This window comes from Oryx dammah, unplaced genomic scaffold (genome assembly GCF_014754425.2).
Source record: "Oryx dammah isolate SB20612 unplaced genomic scaffold, SCBI_Odam_1.1 HiC_scaffold_19, whole genome shotgun sequence".
Taxonomy (NCBI): domain Eukaryota; kingdom Metazoa; phylum Chordata; class Mammalia; order Artiodactyla; family Bovidae; genus Oryx; species Oryx dammah.
In genome coordinates this window covers 43,529,969-43,555,300 of record NW_024070203.1, presented here as the reverse complement: position 1 = coordinate 43,555,300, position 25,332 = coordinate 43,529,969, and the positions used below count along the sequence as shown (strand labels likewise).

At 38.4% G+C, this 25,332-nt stretch overlaps 1 protein-coding gene across 1 annotated transcript in view; it reads left to right on the top strand.

Moving 5' to 3' along the window:
* CPA6 (carboxypeptidase A6) overlaps window positions 1-25,332 on the top strand; it is a 301,255-nt gene that overhangs the window by 219,258 nt on the left and 56,665 nt on the right. Inside the window, exons 4-6 of the mRNA XM_040261346.1 lie at window positions 183-297; window positions 2,376-2,477; window positions 5,303-5,407. Coding sequence (XP_040117280.1) covers window positions 183-297; window positions 2,376-2,477; window positions 5,303-5,407 — 322 coding nt within the window. The remainder of the gene's footprint in view (window positions 1-182; window positions 298-2,375; window positions 2,478-5,302; window positions 5,408-25,332) is intronic.

Sequence of the window (25,332 nt, the reverse complement as noted above, 5' to 3'; positions counted from 1 at the left end):
CATCTTTTCTATAATTTTACATTTAATATTCATTATACCATTTATTTAAGAATTGTTATTTTCTGAAAAAGAACATCTTCCCCACATTTGGTAATTTTAGAAATGTCAGTCGTGATTTTCTTTTGACTCATTTTTATATTATCTCCATTTAATTGTAATCATGTCTGTCATTTCAAATCCAGGATCCTCATAGAAGATCTTCAGAAAGTACTGGAAAAGGGAAGCAGTTTGCCAGCCTGGAGAAGTCGAAGATCCCTCTCTGGATATAATTATGAAGTTTATCACTCCTTAGAAGAAGTATGTAAGGAAAGGGCTTTTTGTGGCTTTTTTTTCAAGTCACTCTTTATCATTCAGGTCTCGGGACTAGGGAGAAGCACAGGAACACAGGCAGAAGTTATGTGAAGAATACTTAAGCTCTTACAATGTCCAGGCACCTCAGTTCTCTTCCATTAAGCATTTTTTATGAGAAGTATATACGAGAAGCAGCAAAATAATTTTAATTTAGTATGCTTTACCCAACCCACCCCTACAATGGACAGGAGAAGTGCAATGGAAGAGTGTGGTAATACTGCTATATAGTCAGCCCTTGGTATCCAAAGGACATTGGGTGCAGGACCCCCTGTGGATTCCAGAATTGTGGATACTCAAGTCCCTCGTGTACAACAGCATGGTACAGTCAGCCCTCGGTATCCACCAGTTCAGCATCCAAAGATATGGAGGGCCAACTGTAATAATGGTAATAAACACCCTAACTGGAAATCCATGGAATGTAGAGCTAGCCAGAGTTTGAGGGCAAGGGTTTGGCTGAGCAGTGGAGTGAATTTTGATGTTGGCCCCATACCCTCCGCAAATTTGAACCCCCCCAAAGCCAAACGGCATGTTTGGCTCCTCAGGGCCTGTTAACTTGCTGTTACTTATTTTACCTGGAAAACATAGGGACCCATCCCACTGCTGCTACTGTACATCTGGGCAACAACTAGTTATTCTTCAAATCTCAGTTGTGCAAGAAGAGAGCTGGTTCTACTCTCCCAAATGGGTCAGAACTCCCTGTCCCAGCCCCAGCATATTACCTGCACCCATAGTACATGCATGTGATACCTAACATAATTTTTAATTATGACTAAGTACTTGATTAATGCCTTCCTCTCCTAATAAGCCGCAAGGGCCGTGGGGGCTGGCCATTGCTTTCTGTTCACCACTGTATCTCCAGTGTCAAGCAGAGACTTCCAAACAGAGGGTCGTTGACAGAATGAATAAGTGAATGAGTACATACATTTTTTCATTCTTCCCCTGAATTCTGAACTGAGCAAAGGAATGCCAGTCATAGAAGTAATGAGATCCTGTTATATTCTTAAGAGAATGTTTGGTTCTCTTGATAATGACTTTCAAAAGTACGTCCACATATTTTATGTTTTTAACATACTTTTTAGAAGCTTGGAGTTAGCAGCAATGGAAAGGATTTAGATAACTTGACACATTAAAGTGCTATTAACATGCACTAGAAAAAGGTCAATATATTAATATAGATAAGTACATATACATGTGTGTTGAGTTGCTCATATATACATATGTGTAAATATATGTGTGTCCATGTGCTCATTAGACTAAACAGCAATTTAAAAAAAGGAAAATATGAGTACTTTCCAAATATTTTTTTTAGACTCTTACACATCTTGGAACAGTGGGACTCTTTTTTGTGACTTCCTTCCTCCCTTATTGGGCTTTTAAGTCAGAAATGTTACCCATCTTTCTAAATAACTTATTTATCTACCTCAGATCTACCTTTCCCTGATGACAGATAAATGTGTGTGAATGGATCAGTGTCAGTATATTGCTATTACTGGGGAAATTATTCATGGTATGCCCTCTGATGTGTGGCTGGATAGACTAAATCTTAAATGCAAAAGATAATGCCTTTTTCTTAGCATCTTCTGTTCAGTGGTAAATTACAATATATAGGACTTAAACACTTTCCAACAGTTGGGATGGTTTTTCTGAAGCTTACTACTTTCTTTTCTTCTTAAACACTTGGAGATGAAAGAAAGAAATTTTTATTTTTTAAAAAGAATCCAGAATACATTGATTAACTTTCTATAAAATTTTGCCATTAAGATGTTAATGACAAATAGTAGTAGAAAGGTATGCTTCAAAAAGGGAACCATATGAAGACAAAGCAGCTATATATGAGAGCAGAAAATAAAGTAATTTTTAGTAGCCTGAAGAAAATTAAGACTACAAAATTGGTTTTTCATTAAATTTTATACTCCATACATGCTTTTTGAGTTCTAAGACCTATTGTATTTCTGTTACTTTTTGTTTATTAAAAGCTCCATAATTGTGTGAGTCTAACATGGTTTTAATTTATTTGCTTTTAGATTCAAAATTGGATGCATCATTTGAATAAAACACATTCAGGTCTCATTCATATGTTCTCTATTGGAAAATCATATGAGGGAAGATCTCTTTATGTTTTAAAGGTAAAAAAATAAGAAATTAGCAACTGAATATTTACTATTCATCTTTTTCAGCTTTGGCTTATAAGGAAAAGAAGCGAAATGGTATTTCATAGTGTCTCGTATTTAACATCATCTGGTAATTTAAGACTGGTGGCTTAGATAGTAAAGAATCTGCCTACAAACAAGAGACCAGGGTTTGATCCCTGGGTGCAGAAGATACCCTGGAGAAGGGAATGGCAACTCATTCCAGTATCCAGGCTGGATAATCCCACAGACAGAGAAGCCTGGTGGGCTGTCAGTCCATGGTGTCAGACATGATTTAGTGACTAACACGTTCACTTTTTTCCCAGTAATTTAAGAAAAAATAGTTTTTCCCTTAAGTTTTTGAGCCATATTTAATTTTTGCCATTGAGTATTCCAAAGAAGACTATTTCTAACTTATTCATAGCAACTTATGAACTTCAAAAATAATAACCTTCAAAATTATTTGTGGGTTGGTGCTGCTTACAATGAACAGATGCAAAACTATACAAATGTGTCAGAAGGTATACGTCACTCCCACCCCTTGAGCCTGCATTCTCTTCTAACTACTCACCTATAGCTCTCCATTCCTTCTCAACCAAACATCTTAAAAGATTTTCCTACATCACTGGCTCTACTTCCTCACCAACCATTCAGACCCTGGACCCCCTGGCCTTTGCCCCGACGATGACTCTAGGACTTCCGGATGACGTCTACTTGGCTCTCCGCCCATCTCAGAGCATCCTCTGCCCTTGTCCTTTCTTTACGTTCCGGTGACCCCAGGATTCTCTCCCCAGCTGTGCTCTCTGTTTGCCTGCTGTCTCAGAAGCACATCCACCCCATGGTTTCATTGATCATTCCAGACTTATCTGTTCAGTGGACTCTGCTCTCTAGAGCTGGGCATCCTCATCTTGACATTCACCAAAGCACCTCAGACTTACGATACCACCACTGTGCTCCAGATCAGGAAACATGAACCACCTGAATTCCTCTTTCTTATTCTAACCACTTCAAATCTAACACGAAGAACTGACATCTTTTTTTTTCTTCTATCTTCTGGATTTATCACCACCTCTTCTCTTGTCCTCACTGCTGTTGACTTAGGCTTGTTTCTGGATCTATTCTCCCTGGACTATCACAACCATGGCCTCAGGACTGAACTTCCTCATGAGTCCCCATCCTCTCATCCTCTAACCTAAGTATACACACACACACAAACCCCTCCCATAGAATCAGGATGAAGCCTTATCTGTATGTCATATCTAGGAACGTCATGTGTCTCCTGCCTCTGGATCAGCTTCATCTCCCTTCTTTCCTCAGACCTTCGAAGCAGTGGTTCAAACATGGTGTGCTCAGCTTCTCTTCCAAGCTTGAGACAGATGTCTTCTTTCACTTGTCTGCCAAGCAAGCTTCAAGTCTTACTCTCCTACTCGAAGTCTTTCTCTTCTGAGAAGCCCTCATTTGTTCCACAGAAAAATGACACATAGCACCCAATGTCCCCAAAGTAACTCCTGCATATCCACATTATAGTGATGAATTGCTGGTATTTCTGCCCTCTCCACCACCATATAAATTCCTCATCTTCTCATCTCAGAATCTCCAAGGCCAAGCCCCATGTCTGATGTTTAAAAGGAGGGGGGTTCATGTTTGGGAACACATGTACACCCGTGGTGGATTCATGTCAATATATGCCAAAACCAATACAGAATTGTAAAGTAAAAAAAATAAATTATATCAAAAAAAAAAAGGTTTTCTTGAAGTGTTAATATCAGTTGAGTGAATTAATGAATGAATGAAAACTAGATTTCCCATTAATGTCAAAAGTGAAACTGAAGTCACCAGTCAAGTCCAACTCTTTGCAACTCCATGAACTGTAGCTTATCAGGCTCCTCCGTCCATGGGATCTTCCAGGCAAGAGTGCTGGAGTGGGTTGCCATTTCTTTCTCCAGGGGATCTTCCCGACCCAGGAATCGAACTCGGGTCTCCCACATTGCAGGCAGACGCTTTACCGTCGGAGCCACCAGGGAAGCCCGAAAGCTACCTACTAATTAGTGGATCAGAAACCATGTTATAGATGAAATTTATATAGCAAGATTATAAAGAAAAGTTTATTGCTTGATTCTAAAAATCAAATTGTTTTGTGTTTCCTTTATGTACTGTAATAAAATTTGACTTTGTCTTCCTACAAGACATAACTATTTCTCTACTAGATATTGCTTGGGAATATTTCTGTTACCTTTCCTGGGGAGGGGGATTGAGAAAAAGAGGGCAAGGACAGGAAAAAGGAAGGGAAAAATTCAGCTTCTTACTTAACCACCACATATTATATTAAAATGAAATGTGTGCGTGCTAAGTGGCTTCAGTCATGTCCAACTCTTTGCAACCCTATGGACTGGGGCCCTCCAGGCTCCACTGTTCATGGGATTCTCCAGGCAAAAACACTGGAATGGATTGCCATTCCCTCCTCCAGGGAATCTTCCCGACCCAGGTATCAAACCCACATCTCTTGCACTGGCAAGCAGGTTCTTTACCACTGGCGCCATCTGGGAAGCCCTAAAATGCAGAAGCACACCTATTTAACCAACTGCCTTTTCCTTATGTATTTTCCACTTCTTTGATTTGTAATTAAGGCAATAAATTTACAGTTTCTGCATAAACAAGCCTGGACTTCTGAAACTGATAGGAACTCTCTTTGTCTTTTTTATGGGTTACCTGATGAACCCAACTCCAGGGAAGTATTATGCTGAAACCATATTAAATTATGCAGGTCAGTGAATCCAAAAATAAAAGCTTGCTTTGGTTACTATGAATACTCTTCTTTTCAGCTGGGCAGAAGATCACGAGCTTACAAAAGAGCTGTCTGGATGGACTGTGGCATTCATGCAAGAGAATGGATTGGTCCTGCCTTCTGTCAGTGGTTTGTAAAAGAAGTAAGTTAAACCCTTTATGCAGTCTCCATTTGAGCTAGCCAGTGTTTTTATTCTGCTCAAGGAACAAAACTGGGAATGTGAAGCGAGTGATACCTGATAATAACACCATAATTTTGTGGGTTGCTTTTATGTTTAGGAAGACCTCTCAAAACCCTGGCTCAGATTATCTTCACCTCTGCCTTTGGAGACTGGAATTACCAACCCTCATTAAAGAGAAAGAATTTGAGATTCGGAGTATTTATGAATTTATGACAAATTAGGAACCAACCATAGTAGCTGATATATGACAAAAGGCTAAAAATTAAATGCATGGTTTTTCAAAACAGTTTGTAATGTGATATTCATGGAAAATTCTACATGACTTTTGTTCTTCCAAATGATCTCACATATGCTATAGCAATAAAGAGATGCCCTCCTGCTATGGATCTGTGATTTAGACACCAATGGCCTTTAGCATTTGTGGATGTAACATTCGCTCTTTCAGTGCTTTTCAGTGACTAATGGTTGATGACTCACAGTGATTTCTCATTTTCTGGAGGCTTCATTAAAGTCATAAGCCCTATGAGGCTAGTATATTGAATGTGTTCTTATCCCAAGAGTAGGTCAGCCTCATGGGCTAACATCTTAATACGTTCTGATATCTTTCTATTGTCAAGAATGAAATGACTTTCATGGTTTTCTTTTTCAGTTTGACTTCTTAGTGTTTTGTTTTTTTAAAGACTCCTAAAAGAAAACGAACTACTAGTACAGGTAATAAAAGTGAAAAAGTCTAAGGAAAGGAGGTTCTAAGCCAGAAAATAACCCAAAAAATTACTTATGGAAAACCATTAATGATACAAGATAGTGAAATATTTCAGTTATATTTCACAATGTTTTATGGGAAAATTATGTGACCTAGTGCAGTTTGTGATTTTGAAGACTCTCCTAGTCTTAGACAATATGCCTCACAAATGTCAATGATGTACTAAATTTGTAAAATCTGCTTCTCCACCACCACCAAGCCCACACAAGTATCCATTTTACAATGTAATAATAAAATTTTCAAAGTATTCCCACTCAGTGTATTCAGCAATTCATATTCTCTTAAAATACCATTTTACCCAGTAGGACAAATGCAAAAGCTAACAAATTGTTAACCCTAGCATCTTGTATAAATATCCATTATACACATATAATATTGTCTACTGTCTCAAGTTTCAAAAATGAAAAGGGGAAAAATGGTTAAGAACAGAACATCTATTGTTTATAGACTATGGTCCTCCCCAGGTGGTACTAGTGGTAAAGAACCCAACTGCCAATGCAAGAGATGTAAGAGACATGGATTTGATCCCTGGGTCAGGAAGATCCCCTGGAGAAGGGCAGAGCAACCCACTCCAGTATTCTTGCCTGGAGAATCCCATGGACAGAGGAGCCTAGTGGGCTACAGCCCATAGGATAGCACAGAGTCAGACACAACTGAAGCAATTTAGCACACATGCACGCATGATCCTGTGTGTTATTATAGAACATAAAATATATCTTCCAAACATTTAATCTCACCCTCACATGTGCAGCCTTTTTATACCACCTAAACTTAATTTGTCCATGTGGTAATTGCCTCTCTTCCTATACCAGTGCTGAGGGCAGAGCCTATCTTGTTCATTGCCAAATTCCTAGCACCTAGAACACCATCTGGCACTTAATAATGCTTCCATTATCTGTGAATGAATGGGTATAACGAGAATTCAGTGGTTATGATAATGAGAAATTTCTGGGAGATAACTTGCAATTCATCTCCTAAGGATATGAATGGTACTACCTGGACTTTGCAGTGTGCAATATGTATAGCCATCCATGGCAGCCCTAGAACCCAAGCTAAATTGAGTGCCAAAGAGTTGATGCTTTTGAACTGTGGTGTTGGAGAAGACTCTTGAGAGTTCCTTGGACTGCAAGGAGATCCAACCAGTCCATCCTAAAGGAAATCAGTCCTGAATATTCACTGGAAGGACTGATTCTGAAGCTGAAGCTCCAGTACTTGGGCCACCTGATGCAAAGAACTGACTCATTGGAAAAGACCCTGATGCTGGGAAAGATTGAAGGCAAGAGGTGAAGGAGACGACAAAGGATGAGATGGTTGGACGGCATCATCAACTCAATGGATATGAGTTTGAGTAAGCTTTGAGAGTTGGTAATGGGGAGGGAAGCCTGGCATGCTGCACTCCATGGGGTTGCAAAGAGTTGGACATGACTGAGTGACTGAACTAAACTGAATTTTTGCTCTCTCTTTTTTGGTACTTTTCCCCAAATTCAGCAGCTTAAAACAGCAAACATTGATTACTTGCTGGTTTCTGTGGGTCACAATCCAGGTGCAGTTTAGCCAAGTGCCTCGGGTAAGTCAAAGCGTCAGCTGGAGATTGGGCCATCTCGGGCTTGTGTGGGGAATCTGTGTCTGAGAGCTCAGTCACGTGAGTGTTGGCAGCGTCCGTCCTCCCTGGCTGTGAGCCAGAGATATCAGTTCCCTGTCCCATGGGCATCACCACAGGACAGCTCACAACCCAGCACCTGGCTACCCTCAGAACAGATGAGGCCGAGAAAGGGCGAGCAGCCCAAGATGGAAGCCACAGTCTCTCTTAACCTAATTTCAGAAGTGATATCCTATCACTTTTTTCATATTCTGTCCATTGGAATACATCACTAGGTCCAGACTGGATTCAAGGGGAGGGCATTAGACAAGAGCACCAGTGCCAAGAAGTGAGAATCACTGGGGGCCACCTTGGAGGCTGCCAGCCATACCTGGTGGGACTCTCTCCGTAGCCATCACTGTAATGTGTGCATCCTTACTTCAACATGAACTGGAAGAAAACTTATCAAGCCTTTTAAGTTCCTGCTAGAACAGCAGATGGCACAGAGGTTGCATAAACACATGTAGTAGTCAGACAGCCCTGGGTTGGAGTGCCAGCTCTGCCATTTACTAGCTATGTGATCTTGGTGGGCAAGTCATAATCATAATCATAGTATGTGATGCACTCAGTTTTTAGGAGGATTCAATTATATAATGTTTATAAAAGACTTAAGAGTGCTTGGCATATAATAAGCAGTTAATAAAATCAATTCATTTTTAATAAGAGTAGTATCAGCAAGTTGGTATTTTAAAATGACCAGAGAAATCATTAGAAAGAAAATCAGCAGAGTTATGAAAGAACTTAATACCACCAACCAACAGGATCTAAATCACATTTATGGATCACCCAACCAACAACAGCAGAATATGCAGTCTTTTCAAGTGCCTGAAGAACATACTGGGGCTTTACCCCGGCTCAGCTGATAAAGAGCCTGCCTGCCAATGCAGGAGACACAAGAGATACAGGTTCAATCCCTTGGTCGGGAAGATTCCCTGGAGAAGGAAATGGTAACACATTCTAGTATTCTTGCCTGGGAAATCTCAAGGATAGAGGAACCTGATGGGTATGTCCATAGGGTCTCAAAGAATTGAACACAACTGAACACACACACAGAGAAGATATACCAAGATAGTCCATATCACACACAAGAAACAAATCTCAACAAATTTAAAGGAAATGAAACCATACAAACTGTGTTTTCTGACCACAAGGAAATCAAATTAGATATTGATAACAGAAAGATAACCTCCAAACAGTGAGAAATTAAGACGCCTCTGAATTACCTATGAGTTAAGGATAAAATCTCAAGGGAAATTTAAAAAGTAAATTACACTGAATGAACATGAAAATACACACAGCATATTAAAATTTGTGGTACACATCTAAAACAATGCTAAGAGGGAAATTTATAGCACTTAAATGTATACATTAAAAAAGAGGGAAATTCTCAAAACAATAAGCTCTCAACTCAAGAACTAGAAAAATAGAAAATAGAGGCAAAGCAAGAAGAAGGAGGTAATAAGGATAAGAGTAAAAATCAATGAAACTGAAAACAGAAAATCGTTAGAGAAATCAGTGAAACAAGGAGCTAGTTCTTGAAAAGATCAGTGAAATCAACAAAGTTCTAGCAAGGGAGACAAAAAACTACAGAACAAATTACTAACTTAGGAATGAAAGAGAGATATGATTACAGACCCTGCAGATATCAAAAGGACAATAAAAGAATACTACGAATAACTCTACACATATAAATTTGACAACTTAGGCAAAATATACCAGTAAATAGAAAAACACAAACTTTCACAACTCATCCATTATGCAACAGGCAAGTTGAATATTCCTACTACTATTAAAGACAGTGAATTCATAATTTTCAAATTCAAAAAGAAGAAAGGAATAAATCTCCCTACCCAGATGTTTTCACTAAAGAATTCTACCAAATGTTTAAAGAAGAATAAGACCAAGTCTACACACACACTTTCACAAAATAGGAGCAAACATTTTCAATTCACTTTATAAAGTCAGTATTACCCTAGTACCAAAATAAGCAAAGACAGTAGGAAAAAAAAAAACCTAGAAAATAGATTTATAAATCCCTAACAAAATATTGCCAAATAGAATTTATCAATCTATAAAAATAATTCTGCATCACAACCAAGTGAGGTTTATTTCAGAGGCCCAAACCTGGTTTAATGTTTGAAATTCAATCAATGTAATCTACCATACTAACAAGCTAAAGAAGAGAGTCTATTTAATCTTATCAATTAATACAGAAAAATACCTTGACAAAATTTAATAGACATGCATAATAAAAACTCTCAGAAAAGCAGATATAGAGTGGAACTTCCTCAACTTTATAAAAACTATCTACGAAAATCATATTGCAAACATTTACACTTAGTGGTAGATGAGCAAATGCTTCCTCCTAGGATCAAGAACAAGGTAAGGATGTCCAGTCTCACCACTCCTAATTAACACAGTGCTAAAAGTTCTAGTCAGTAGAAGAGGAAGAAATAAAAGATGTACAGATCTGAAAGGAACGAATACAATTTTTCTATTCATCAATCACATGATTGTCTACATAGAAAATCCCAAGGAATCTACAGGAAAATAGAAATAACAAGTGAGTAAGATCACAGGACACAAGATAAACATACAAAAATCAACTGTATTTCTATATACTAGCAGTGAACATGTGGATGCTGAAATTAAAAATACATTATAACATAATTACTCAACAAATGAAATAAACTTAGGCATAAATCTCACAAAACAAGTATAGGAATTATGTGCAGAAAACTATAAAACATTGATCAAAAAAAAATCTAAAGATACAGAGACATGCCATATTCATGGACTGGAAGATTCAATATAGAAAAATATCAGTTCTCCCCAATTGATATCAATGTTTAACATAATTCCTATAAAAATTCCAGCAAGATTTTTTGTAGATATAGGTGAAATTATTCTAAAATTTACATGAAAAGGCAAAGGAACCAGAAGAGTTAAAACTATTTTATAAAAGAATCATTTTACTCAACTTCAAGGTATGTAGCTACAATAATCAAAGGTATATAGTGCTGGTGAAGGGACAGACAGAAAAATGGAACAGGAGACTCAGATACAGACCTACAAAATGTGCCCAGGTGATTTTCAACAAAAGTGTGAAAGCAATTCAGTGAAGGAAAGACTTAGTTTTCAACAAATAGTGCTCGAGCAAGTGGACTTCCATAGGCAAATAAATGAATTCCAACCTAAGTCTCATTTCTTACACAAAAATTAACTCAAAGTGGATCATAGACTTAAATGAAAAATGTAAATTTATAAAAACTTTTTTTAAAAAAATAGGGAAAAAAGTCTTCAGGATCTAAAACTAGGCAAAAAGTTCTTAGACTTGACACCAAATGCAAGCTCCATATAAGGAAAAGTTGATAAATTAAACATTATCAAGCATAATCAAAACTTAAAATTTTACTGTGTGAAAGACCCTGTTAAGAGGGGGAAAAAGACAAGTTACAAACTTTGCCCCATATCTGATAAACGACTCCTATTTGGAGAATATAAACTCAAAACTTGACAATAAGAAAGCAAGAAATCCAATTAGAAAATGGGCAAGAGACATGAAGAGACTTTTCACTAAAGAGTATACAGATGGCCGAAAAAAGAAAAGCCCAGAAAAAAAGAGGCCATTAGGGCAATTCAAATTAAACCCACAATAAGCTATCACTAGACACCCATCAGAAAGGCTGAAATTACATATACACACACACCCCTGGAGGTACAGGGAGGGACTGACTCACCAACCAGTGCTGGAGAAGATGGGGAAAAACTGGATCACTCACACACTGCTAGTGAGATGTAAAATGGTGGAGTTACTCTTGAAAACAGTTAACACTTTCATTTAAAACTAGACTTGCAACTATTATCAGTTCAGTTCAGTTGCTCAGTCATGTCTAACTCTTTGCAACCCCATGAATCGCAGCATTCCAGGCCTCCCTGTCCATTACCAACTTCCGCAGTTCACCCAAACCCATGTCCGTTGAGTCAGTGATGCCATCCAACTAGCTCATCCTCTGTCATCCCCTTCTCCTCCTGCCCTCAATCTTTCCCAGCATCAGGGTCTTTTCAAATGAGTCAGCTCTTCGCATCAGGTGGCCAAAGTATTGGAGTTTCAGCTTCTACTATCATATAACCCAGTAATTGCACTCTTGGCATTTATCCCAGAGAAACTAAAACATGTTCACTCAAAAACTGTATACAAATGTTTCCAGCAGCTTTATCTAGCCAATAGCCAAAAACTGGAAACAATCCAGATACCTTTCAATGGGCAAATGGTTAAACAAACTATCACATGCATACCATGGAAAACTACTCAGCAAAAAAAGGAACAATCTATGGAAACACACAACATGAATGAATCTCCAGAGAATTATGCCGAATGAAAAACTAGTCCCAAATAGATACATACTGTTGGATCTCATTTATAGAATGTTCTTGAGGTGATAAAACAGTTGACTCAAATAGACAGCATATTAAAGAGCAGAGAAATTACTTTGCTGACAAAAGTCTATCTAGTCAAAGCTATGGTTTTTCCAGTGGTCATGTATGGATATGAGAGTTAGACTGTGAAGAAAGCTGAGCACCAAAGTTGATGCTTTTGAACTGTGGTATTGGAGAAGACTCTTGAGAGTCCCTTGGACTGCAAGGATATCCGACCAGTCCATCCTGAAGGAAATCAGTCCTGAATATTCATTGGAAGGACTGATGCTAAAGCTGAAGCTCCAATACTTTGGCCACCTGATGCAAAGAACTGACTCACTGGAAAAGACCCTGATGCAGGGAAAGATTGAAGGCAGGAGGAGAAGGGGAGAACAGAGGATGAGATGGCTGGATGGCATCACCAACTCAATGGACATGAGTTTGAGCAAACTTCAGGAGTTGGTGATGGACAGAGAAGCCTGGCATGCTGCAGTTCATGGGGTCGCAGAGTTGGACATAATTGAGTGACTGAACAACCACAACAAATATGGATTTAAACTGCAAGGGTCCACTCATACACAGATTGTTTTCAATAAATATGTACCGCAGTTGTACATGATCCTTGGTTGGTTGAACCCAGGGATGTGGAACACTAGATATGGAGGACCAATTGTAAAGTTATATGTGGATTTTTTTTTCTGGCCATACTATGTGACACGTGGAATCTTAGTTTCCTGACAGGGATTGAACCTGTGTTCCTTGCACTGGAAGCATGGAGTCTTAACCATTGGACCTCCCGGGAAGTCGCATATATGGATTTTCCACTGCTTTGGAGGGTCAGCACCCCAATCCCCATGTTGTTTAAGGTTCAACTGTATAGAAATGGATCACAGATTAGTGTTTTCTGGGGATTAAGGAAAGGAAAGTGAATGTGGCTATAAAAGGGCAACCATAAGTGGTCCTTGTTGTGATGGCAAGGTTCTGTATTTGACGGTGTCCATTTCAATACACTAGTTGGGATATTATACTATAGTTTTATAAGATATTGCCATTGGAGAAAAGTGGGTCCAGGGTACAAGGGATTTCTCTGTATTAATTCTTATATGTGAATTTATAACCTCTGTCCATGGAATTCTCCAGGAAAGAATACTGGAGAAGGTAGCCATTCCCTTCTCCAAGGGATCTTCTCAACCCAGGGACCAAACCCAGGTCTCCCGCATTGCAGGCAGATTCTTTACCATCTGAGCCACCAGGGAAGCCCCATGTGAATCTATATCTATCTCAAAATGTTAAATGTATTGTAAAAAGAGTAACCAGGTCTCCATACTCCTGGGTTCCATTCTCTTTGGAACCAGGTACTGTTTTCCTTCCTGGGCAGTCAGAAGCCCTTTCCTCTCTGCTATGTATAAACCTCATCAACTGACCCTGACTCACTCCACCATGGACACCAGGAGTATTGGGCTGTGGCCGTGACTGTCCCTCTCCTCTTCAGCCAGCTTGACTCTCCCATGTCAGGCCCTGGGAGCCACTTCCACTGCTGCTGACTACTCCAGTTTAGTAGATGAGTCCCTGAGTGTCTTGGATACACAAAGCTTAGAAAACAATGACAGAGAAGCAAACTACCTGGCTTAATTCACTGGTGAGATGGCCTTGATTATTTAATTTTAAAAACTGCTCAAGTGAATTCACTATCTCAACACATAACTGATACCTGTATTCATTATCTCAACAAATAACTGCTGGCTGGCAGATGTTTTTAAAATGCAAAATGCATAATAAGATTGTGGGTTTTATCTTTTAAATTGAAAATCATTTAATTATGTTGAAAAATAGAGAGCTATCACTTTCAATTTCAATACCTGTCACTTTTTTTATAGTATTCATATTATAAATTTTTATATCTTATTAATATAAGCAAAATAAAGAAAACCAATGGAGGTATGCTTGGGTTGCAAAATCTTTCTCTTTTTCAATGCTTCTTTATACCAGGTTTACAGAACCATTATTAATGTTATATTTATAGTACAGCAGATAGCTCAGTTGGTAAAGAATCCACCTGCAATGCAGAAGACCCCAGTTCAATTCCTGGGTCAGGAAGATCCACCGGAGAAGGGATAGGGTACCCACTCCAGTATTCTTGGGCTTCCCTTGTGGTTCAGCTGGTAAAAAAAATCTTTCTGCAATGCGGGAGACCTGGGTTCGATCCCTGGGTTGGGAAGATCCTCTGGAGAAGGGGACAGCAACCCACTCCAGTATTCTCGCCTGGAGAATTCCATGGACTACAGTCCATGGGGTCGCAAAGAGTCGGACATGACTGAGTGATTTTTACTTCATTGGTATTACTACACTTCACTTCAGGGGTACACTTTGGCCACCTGATGTGAAGAGCTGACTCATTGGAAAAGACCCTGATTCCAATGTCCAAAAGACATCGGAAAGACGGAGAGCAGGAGGAGAAGAGGGCAACAGAGGGTAAGACAGTTGGATGGCATCACTGGACATGAGTTTGAGCAAACTCCAAGAGATAGTGAAGGACAGGGAAGCCTGACATGCTGCAGTCCATGGGGTCGCAAAGTCAGACAAAACTTAACTGAACAAAACAACTGCTTTTGGATGGAGGAAGCCAAGGGGAAAGAACATGGTAGATGTACTATTGAAATGTGTATCACAGATGTCACGAATCCAAAAAGAAATTTTAAGAAACAGTATCTTTTGGTGATGAAGTTTTCTTAAATTTGTCATGGGCCAAGAGGGATGATACAGATACTAAATTCAAAGAAAGAAAACTAGAATAGATAAAGAAAGGGAAAGAAACAGAGGTAAATATATAGAACTTGGAAGTTATCTGTCTTCAAAAGTGAAGCAATACTATTTGCAGATAGTAAGAGCCGGGAGAAATATCAATAACCTCAGATATGCAGATGACACCACCCTTATGGCAGAAAGTAAAGAGGAACTAAAAAGCCTCCTGATGAAAGTGAAAGAGGAGAGTGAAAAGTTGGCTTAAAGCTCAACATTCAGAAAATGAAGATCATGGCATCTGGTCCCATCACTTCCTGGGAAATAGATGAGGAAACAGTGGAAACAGTGTCAGACTTTATTTTGGGGGCCTCCAAAATCACTGCAGATGTTGACTGCAGCCATGAAATTAAAAGACGCTTACTCCTTGGAAGGAAAGTTATGACCAACCTAGATAGCATATTCAAAAGCAGAGACATTACTTTGCCAACTAAGGTCCGTCTAATCAAGGCTATGGTTTTTCCTGTGGTCATGTATGGATGTGAGAGTTGGACTGTGAAGAAGGCTGAGCACCGAAGAATTGATGCATTTGAACTGTGGTGTTGGAGAAGACTCTTGAGAGTCCCTTGGACTGCAAGGAGATCCAACCAGTCCATTCTGAAGGAGATCAACCCTGGGATTTCTTTGGAAGGAATGATGCTAAAGCTGAAACTCCAGTACTTTGGCCACCTCATGCAAAGAGTTGACTCATTGGAAAAGACTCTGATGCTCGGGGGGATTGGGGGCAGGAGAAGAAGGGGACGACAGAGAATGAGATGGCTGGATGGCATCACTGACTTGATGGACATGAATCTGAGTGAACTCCGGGAGTTGGTGATGGACAGGGAGGCCTGGTGTGCTGCGATTCACGGGGTCGCAAAGAGTTGGACACAACTGAGCAACTGAACTGATGGCTAGGAAAATGAGGGGGTCAGGGAGTTGATACCTAAAGGATATGAAGTGTCTTTTTTGGTGATGAAAATATTCTAAAATTAGTGGTGTAGTGGTGACAGTTGCATTACTATGTGAATATATTAAAAGCCACTTAATTGTATACTTTAAAAAGATGAACTGTAGAATGTGTGAATTATATCCCGATAAAGCTGTTATTTCTTTAATTCAGTTTAAATAGGGTCCTGTTAGAGAATGTTTATATTAATCAGCCAACAATTTCTTGTTGGTCACTACATTTTCAGCTCTCAGCATTTTGGGGTCAGCAGAAGTGTAAGTCATGGTCCAGCCCTCAAGGAGTCTACATTTTATTTGAGGAGAAATATTTGTGTGCAGGAAATAGTAAACAACATAAAACAGTGTATCTTTGGAGATTAAATTATACTGACTGTAATAGCTGAAGGAATTCAAGAATCAGAGATGGACTTTCCTGACAATCCAGTGGTTAAAACTTCACCTTCCAGCGCAGGAGAGTGTGGGTTCGATCCCTGGTGAGGGAGCTAAGATCCCACATGCCTTGTGGCCAATAAACCAAAACATAAAACAGAAGAAATATTGTAACAAATTCAATAAAGAGTTTTTAAATGGTCCGCTTTTTTTTTTTTAAATGGTCCGCATCCAAAAAAAATCTTTAAAAAAAAATCAGAGAAATCCATTAGACTTTGAAAGATGACAAGCTTTAGGAAAAATCTGTGGGGAAGTGAGTCTCATTAGACCTTGACTCGGGAATGGAAATGTGATTGAGGAGATATAATCATGTTCAAAAAAAGACTAATAACGTTGAGGACATGGTGTAGATTAGTAAGACCAAATCCTATACTCTGTGTGAGTAGATTCTAGTGCAATCTGAGACTGACTGAAAAATTATTAAAGTTAGCCTTGGAAGCCAGAGTTTTGTCCAATAAAAAAAAATGAGAAAATACTCTTATGCATGAAAAGCATATCAGTATTAAACGAGAGTTTAAAGAAGAAACACAATGATATATGAATGGAAGGAAGTAGGAGCCTAGAGTGAGGCAACTAACTAGAAGTGTTTAGGGCAAAATTCCACACATGGACAGGGAGAGTGGATGTAGGAATGGAAAGTAAAGAAAAGGTTTATATAGTTCAAATGAAAAAATCATTCATTCATTCAACCAAGACTTATTAAGCACTTCTTTTTATGTGAAGGCAGCTTGCGAAGTTCTAGAACAGTACAAGTACTGTAATGTACATTACATTAATGCTTCCCTGAATTCTTTTACTACAATTCTACTGGGGAGATGAGACACAAACACAGAAAGCAGCAATAAAGCAAGTCTTTAGGAACTGATGACCAGCTTGATACAGGGATGAAAGTGCAGGATGAGTCAAAGATAGCAAGATGCTCAAGAAAATGATGAAACTGTGGGAGCATCAGCTGAAATGTTGGCAGTTTTATTAGTCTGAAGGGAAGAACCTAAAACCACACTCCATTAAGCAAGTTAAATGATTGATAAAGTCAACAAGTAATTACTAAGTGTCTATCATGCACCAGCCCAGGCAGAGTGTATACTGGGAAGGGAGACAGGATTTTCAAAACTCTGTTCTCTTGCAACTTGATTCTCCTAAACCAAAAGGAAGAAATATTCTCTGATGAGAGATTAAAGAGACTCCGTAAACAGAGTTGAATATCTCAACCAAAAGAATCAATACCTGGTTTACAGGTTTAATTTGGACAACAGAAATCCAAGAAAACATCCCAGTGATTTAGCCAACCATAACAGAATTGTTTCAAATATTTTTCTTGAGTATATTACTTCACCTGATAAGAGACAGGAAAAAGGTAGAGGACTGAAACAGTTCACCACTCCTGTTCTGAGCTCTGGCACGAGTTCAGGGGAATCATAATGGTAGTTGAGGCAGGCAAGCAATTTTTAGCAGCAGCCTATATTTAACATCTTTTTATTTTTCATTTTTTTTTCTTAACTGTGGAAAAGCCACTTAATTCTTTGTTGGCAGTGCAGATGGAATAGCATTTGCTTGTTTCTCAGAATCATCTCTAATCAAATGAGGTCATCTGGGCTTTGTGCACTTTTGAGAGTTTAAAATTGTCTATCTCCAGGGCTGGGTATCTCAAGCCATGGCTGGTGCTAGCTGGCTCAGAGTTATGTTCATAATTTAATTTTTGCCTCAAATATTTCTACATTGCTAGAGCAATTTTTTAAAATTATTTATTATAATTGGAGGCTAATTATAATGTTGTGGTGGTTTTTGCCGTGCACTGACATGAATCAGCCACAGGTGTACATGTGTCTCCCCACCCCGAAATCCCCTCCCGCCTCCTTCCCCATTCCATCCCTCTGGGTTGTCCCAGTGCACCAGCTTTGAGTGCACTAGGGCAAATTTGACCAGAGTCTTTACTTACAAAATATAGAATAAGTGGCACTTCCCTGGTGGTTCAATGGCTAACTACCCTCCCAATTCAGAAGGCCTGGGGGTTCAGTCCCTGGTTCAGGGGGTTGTTCAGAGAACTAGATCCCCCATGCCATAACTAAGAGTTCACATGCCACAACTAAAAATCCCACATACCACAATGAAGATCGTGTGCAGCCAAATAAAAATATTTTTTTTAAAGAATATAAAAAAAGTAACTCTGGAAAACATTGATTTGACTTCCAAGTAAGTAAGATGTTTCCAAATATCAAAGTAAAGCAGAAAAGTATAAAGGAAATGATTGATAGCCCTGACTTCATTAAATATATTAAAGGAGTATTTAGAATGGGAAAAATGCCTGTGACATGCTGTTATATCAAAAATAAATAAATAAATACCAGCATGGACACATAGCAAAGTAAACCTAAAGCAAATGAAAAGACAACCCTCAGAATGGAAGAAAATATTTTCAAATGAAGAGACTAACAAGAATATAATCTCCAAAACAGACAAACAGCTCACGAAACTCAGTGTCAACAAACAACCTAATCAAAAAATGGGCGCAAGACCTAAATAGACATTTTTTCCAAAGAAGATATACAGACAGCCAAGAGGCAAAGGAAAAGATGCTCAACATCATTAATTATCAGAGAAATTCAAATTAAATGACATATCATCTCACACCTGTCAAAACGGCCATCATCAAAACATCTACAAACAATAAAGACTGGAGATATGGATAAAAGGGAACCTTCCTACATAGTTGGTGGAAATATAAATTGGTACAGTCGCTCTGGAGAACAGTATTAAGGCTCCTTAAAAACACTAAAAATAGAGCTACCATATGATCCAGCAATACCACTCTTAGACATATACCCAGATAAAACCATAATTCAAAACTATACATGTAACCCAGTATTCATTGCAGCACCATTTACAATAGCCAGGACATGGAAGCAATCTGAATGTCCATCAACACAGGAATGGAAAAAGATGATGTGGTACATGTATACAATGGAATGTTATTCAGCCATAAAGAGGAATAAAATAATGCCACTTGCAGCAACATAGATGGACCTAGAGATTGCCACACTGAGTGAAGTAAGCCAGAAAAGAACACATATCATTTATATAATATCATTTATGTGTGGAATCTTTAAAACACAGTACACATAAACCTGTTTATAAAACAGAGTCACAGATGTAGAAAACAAACTTATGGTTACCAAGGGGGACTGGAGACAGGGGACTGATAAATTGGGAAATTGGAATTGACCTATACACACTATAATATATAAACAGACAACTAATAAGAAGCTACTGTATACAACAGGGAACTCTACTCAATACTCTGTAATAACCTATATGGAAACAGAATTTTAGAAAGAGTGGATATGTATAAAAGCATTACTGATTAACTGTCGTGTAGCAGAAACTAACAATATTGTAAAGCAACTATACTCCAATAAAAATAAATTTAAAAAAAATTTTTAATAACTTTTACACTTATTAAAACCTGAAAAAAAAACAGCATGGACACTATAATTTCCATGTTGTAAAATCTATTTTTGAGATACATATACATGAAATATATACTAAATACTAAAAAATTATGATTTTTATTCTTATTTTTAAAATTTTCCATATTTTCTATATTAAACAGAACCCAAAATGGCATGTTTTAAACAAATTTAACCCAGTCAAAACTGAATAGTTTCATTTTCAAACTAAACTCATTTATGCTTGAGTCATATATTCCTGCAGGTATTTTAAAATCGGGCTTCCCTTGTGGCTCAGCTGTTAAAGAATATGCCTGCAATGTGGGAGACCTGGGTTAGATCCCTGGGTTGGGAAGATCCCCTGGAGAAGGGAAAGGCTACCCACTTCAGTATTCTGGCCTGGAGAATTCCGTGTACTATACAGACCATGGGGTCGCAAAGAGTCGGACATGACTGAGTGACTTACACTTTCGCTTCAAAACCAATACAGAATTGTAAAGTAAAATAAAAAATAAAATAAAATAAATAAATAAATAAATAAGTCAGTGACCAAAGATAAAGAAAGCAAGGGTTTGTGAGATGATCCATGGGAAAATTGGGACAAGAATGCTCTGAATAGGAAAGTTCTTCCAGACTTTGAAGAGGCATAATATATAGGTGGATCTAATTTGGTCCTTTAACAGAATGGTAGCCAAAAGGAGGGAGGGAAAGAGAGAGAAAAAAACACTTCTTTAATGTCCCAGGTGGATCTGCTGTTATACACTGTGAAACTTCATACTTTCAGGCCCAGCCTGATTACACTGGAAAACCAACTCCATTTCCACGCTCCTAGCCATCTACAATAGGCACTAAGGATGGCTAATCCTGGTGCCAAAACCTAGCATGTGATTCAGGGTAGTATGTAATTGTTGGTGGTGTTGTTAATAAGTTTTTGTATAAAATATACCAAAGGTTGGGGAATAAATAAGTAATTGAGAGGGTTACTAACTCCAGACCAAACTTCTAATAAGTTCAGTTGAGTAAGCAAATAAGTCTTTGTTCTTAATGGTATAATAAAAAACAGTTCATAGATCTGCATTTGTAAAAAGTCTCTGATTTTGTCCACTACCATCCCTTTTAATTGCAATATTTTAATTTTTCTGCCAGTCTTTTAGTACCTTTAACTCCTTATATTCTCCTATCCTTCTCACCCTCCCCAGTCTTCTCTTTAATCCTCTGCATCCTCCAACCAAGCTCTTTCTTCCTTTTAATTCAATTCATAATGTCTTATACATAGCATGCTCTATATTAATGTTTGTTCACTTTAATTAAACTGAAAGCCATTGCATCCATCATGCTCCACTATTCAACATTTGAGAATGTTTTGGGCACTGTTTATACAGGCAGTCTTCACTTTTCTGGCACAGAAATGTATGACTGTAGAAGTGACCATGCAAACTGAAGCCATAAAAATCTGTCTTGATAACTAATGTGGAAAATTAAGTTTGTTCTATGATCTTTATGTATTTTTGTCAAAAGATTAAGCACTTTCTCACTCTGTTGTAAGCGTGTAAGAGATTGACCAAAAATAATGAAACTAACACTTATTACACTGTAATTTAAAATATTAAAGATACTGATAATTAAATGTCTTATTTCTTTGTAAAAATCTTTATCACAGGTTGTTTGGATAGTGCTTCTCATTATAAAACTTACAACACGAGATGAGCATCATTTTTTAACACTCTGGCAAACTGTAATACTCCTTTCTTAGTTTTGATCAGATTCCAGTATTTTTTTCCTTTCCTTGTGCTTTCGATGTCAAAAAATATCTGCAAGAGTTGCTTTAATGTGAAATGTTGACAGAGTCGTTTTTTTCTGGAACACCTTCCTCCTTTCCATTACAACCATTTCCCTCATTTATGTCAGTGAGTTTGTCTTCACTTAGTTCCTCAGGCTACCTAAGGCAGTGTCCATATTCCTGCGGTCAGCTATTTCTACTATAACTCCATTTACATTTGATTCATATTTCCCTTCTGCATTATCTGCATTATTGCTTCACTTTAAGCCTTGTTGGCCAATTCTCTCTTACCGTATCCATTTTTGCAAAATGCCACATGAGCTTTTTCACCGGAAGACAAGGGAGCAACACAGCTAGACACTTTGCTGTCTGTGTGTGAATTGAGTAAACACACACACAGTGGCCAATCACACATCCACAGACTTTAAGACAAGTGGCACAATTTGTCACAGGTCTTGATGCACAGCTGTAATTTACATAGTGGTCTACAGAGTTAAGACCTAGCACTAGTAACAGATTTGAACTGTACTTGGAGGACTGCTATTATTTAACTAAACCATGGTTACTGAAATTTGTGTATATCAGAGCCATGCAGCGTGAAGATACCTATACTTTCTTTTTGTAGGTTAATGATTCTTACATAGTAGATTTTAACAATGCCACCAAGTCAGTCCTGGCCTCTACTCTGTTGGCCCTGATTAAATACAACCAACCATTGTTATTAGGCTATCTCAGTACAAAAATTCTAGAACTGTGAAGTGGTTTTATTTAAGGAAAAAGTAATGCAGCTAATGTAATACAAAATATTTCAAATGTTTATATCTCTTAATAGAAAATATGGATTAATAGATAACATTTTTCAATAGTCACCTGCCCTGTTAGACTGGCCAGTCTCTGAGAGGTTCTCAGTATAAATTAATTAAGCTTAAAAATAACTAGATTTGCATATGATTTTTCAGTTCTCCATCATTCATTCACAGAGCCTTTGTTCACGTTGCTTCCAAGTTATTACTTAGTTACCATATTGTATTTAAGGAGCTTCTCACAGTGTGACATTGAATACATTATACATTAAGCTCCCTTTTTAAGAATTTCCCTGGGAACTCTCTCCTGCTCTAATTCATCCTCCAATTATTGCATCATAAATAACTCCTTTGTGTCAAGATCCACCCACTTTGGTGCTCCAACTCTTTTCTACCGTAAATAGTTTTACTCCACTCCAGTCTTGGTGAGAGCCTTCTTCAGCTTGACTGGTGACTGTGCTGTTCCTTTGACCTCAGTTATAACAGCTAGTTCTCCCAGCATGCACTTCACTCAATATGTGCTTGTTATTTGTAGGTCTTCTTTTTTTAAAATATAAATTTAGCTATTTTAATTGGAGGCTAATTACTTTACAATATTGTATTGGTTTTGCCATACATCAACGTGAATCCACCACGGGAATACATGTGTTCCCATCCTGAACCCCCCTCCCACCTCCCTCCCATACCATCCCTCTGGGTCGTCCCAGTGCACCAGCCCCAAGCACCTGTATCATGCATCAAACCTGGACTGGCGATTTGTTTCACATATGATATTATACATGTTTCAATGCCATTCTCCCAAACCATCTCACCCTCGCCCTCTCCCACAGAGTCCAAAAGACTATTCTACACATCTGTGTCTCTTTTGCTGTCTCGCATACAGGGTTATCGTTACCATCTTTCTAAATTCCATATGTATGCGTTAGTATACTGTATTGGTGTTTTTCTTTCTGGCTTACTTCACTCTGTATAACAGGCTCCAGTTTCATCTACCTCATTAGAACTGATTAAAATGTATTCTTTTAATAGCTCAGTATTTTTGGGTCTTCTGTAGTGATTCTAGAAGAAAAATAATGGAAAAAATTTTAAAGCTGCCTTTTTAAAAGCCAGCACCACTGATCCTAAAAACAGTGTCACATTCCAGGTTGCCGTAGAGTTCTAAGAAAGCAACATCCAACCAAATAAATCCAAAAACAATGAAAAGGGGGAACTCTCGGGCCTGACCTTCTCTTACCACACAAAGACTTTCATAATTGCAAAATTTCTCTTTGAATTTAACTAAAGTTTATTTGGTGAATTCTGGCATATGTTCAGTTCAATCACTCAGTTGTGTCTGACTTTTTGTGACCCCACGGACTGCAGCCAGGCTTCCCTGTCCATCACCAACTCCCGGAGCTTGCTCAACCTCATGTCCATCAAGTCGGTGATGCCATCCAACCAACTCATCCTCTGTCGTCCCCTTCTCCTCCTGCCTTCCATCTTTCCCAGCGTCAGGGTCTTTTCCAGTGAGTCGGTTCTCCGCATCAGGTAGCCAAAGTATTGGAGCTTCAGCTTCAGCATCAGTCCTTCCAATGAATATTCAGGACTGCTTTCCTGAATTCTCATTCTGATTCTGGTACATGACATGCATCTCTTTATGCGGAAGCCAAAGTAGTCTTGGTAGGTACCAAATAGATTCATTCTTTGTCTCTCTTCATCAAGTTCAGAAATTCCATAAGCTCATACCAACATATCACTTTCTAGCAGAATGTTATACTCAGAACTGTACCTTTTATCTTAAAATCCATCTCAGCAAAGTATTTTTAAGTGAATGATAGAGGTGAGTGTAGTACCTAAAGACTGCCACAATGAGGCATGTGGAACATGGTTTTGTGACTGGCTTTCAGGTCATGACTACTTAAATCTTCCTGGTAAGCAACAATAGTGGTCAAGAAATTAAACTTGGAAAACCAGGAAGGACCTCGATTAGTAGGTATCTCCTTTCCTGTGTGTATGGATGGTGGGAATTGATTGCTAAAAAGAGTCCCACATGTTAGAAGGAAAGCACACCCCAATGTTCTTTATGGTTATCATATGTTAGAGTATGATAGACAGTCACATGATCTTTTAAGCATGATAGTATGATTATGTTAGAGTATGATAGAATGTCACATGATCATCTTTTTTTCCTAGAAATTTCACCTAAACCATACAAGAAACCATCTACAGCCATTATTTAAAGCACTGAAGAAAGAGGTTTCTTAATTGTCCTATTCAGCTCTGAACAGTCATCACATTGTGATCATTCTCATTTTGTCTGACCAGATGGAGAATGGCTGCAATTCTTGGAGTTATAAAAATCACAAATATAGCATATGCAAAACAATGACACCCTGTTTATTTGTCAGAGGAAGAACATGTTCCGGCACATCTCAAATATTAAATCCACTCCAGAAAAGAATGCTAGGAAACAGCTTCCTTAGTTAATACATTATTTGGAAATGGAGAAATTTAAAACAAAGCCATGTTCAGTTCAGTTCAGTCGCTCAGTCCTGTCCAACTCTTTGCGACCCCATGAATTGCAGCACACCAGGCCTCCCTGTCCATTACCAACTCCCGGAATTCACTCAAACTCATGTCCATCAAGTCGGTGATGCCATCCAGCCATCTCATCCTCGGTCGTCCCCTTCTCCTCCTGCCCCCAGTCCCTCCCAGCATCAGAGTCTTTTCCAATGAGTCAACTCTTTGCATGAGGTGGCCAAAGTACTGGAGTTTCGGCTTTAGCATCATTCTTTCCAAAGAACACCCAAAATATATAAAAACACTTGACAGTTATAATAAAAAGTGATAAATTGTTTTAAAATGAGGTTTTAGTAGAATA